This window comes from Cynoglossus semilaevis, unplaced genomic scaffold, assembly GCF_000523025.1.
Source record: "Cynoglossus semilaevis isolate Cse_v1.0 unplaced genomic scaffold, Cse_v1.0 C18772429, whole genome shotgun sequence".
Classification (NCBI taxonomy): Eukaryota; Metazoa; Chordata; class Actinopteri; order Pleuronectiformes; family Cynoglossidae; genus Cynoglossus; species Cynoglossus semilaevis.
In genome coordinates this window covers 1-462 of record NW_007594967.1, presented here as the reverse complement: position 1 = coordinate 462, position 462 = coordinate 1, and the positions used below count along the sequence as shown (strand labels likewise).

At 55.2% G+C, this 462-nt stretch overlaps 1 protein-coding gene across 1 annotated transcript; it reads left to right on the top strand.

Annotated features, from left to right (window-relative positions):
• The first annotated feature begins 12 nt into the window (after positions 1-12).
• On the top strand, positions 13-447 carry LOC103399740 (F-box/WD repeat-containing protein 5-like). Its single transcript, XM_008338375.2, has 2 exons — positions 13-193; positions 275-447. Exons 1-2 carry the CDS (start codon positions 64-66, stop codon positions 445-447), a joined length of 303 nt encoding a protein of 100 aa, XP_008336597.2. The 5' UTR covers positions 13-63.
• Positions 448-462: the final 15 nt, after the last annotated feature.

Here is a 462-nt window from a genome sequence, read left to right as displayed (position 1 = left end):
TTAATCAAGAACCGTCAGAATGTGGACACCAGGGAGCTGCAGATTGAGACACAGGTGGCCAAGATGATGGGCAGAGCCCGTACGAAGGCCCCCGACTCCAGGCTGACGGAGCCGTGTGAGGACGGAGAGGAGGAAGAGAAAACGTACTTGCTCTTCACCACCGGAAGCCTCACGTACTCCCCTCACCAGATAGGTACGGTGGTCTCTGGGCCGTCAGGTCGCCGGACGTCAACGCACCGGCAGATTACTCCACGTGTGTCTCTCTCCCTCTCAGGTATTAAGCGGATCAAACCGGACCAGATGACGACGTGTGGTCCAGTTCTGGGCGAGGAGCGGAGCTCAGAGGAGTTCTTTGATTCCCTGGACCATGTCATCGATATCCACGGACATATCATTGGGATGGGCCTCTCTCCAGACCACAGGCAAGACGTCTCACACAGAAAATAAATCAAAAAAAGCTTC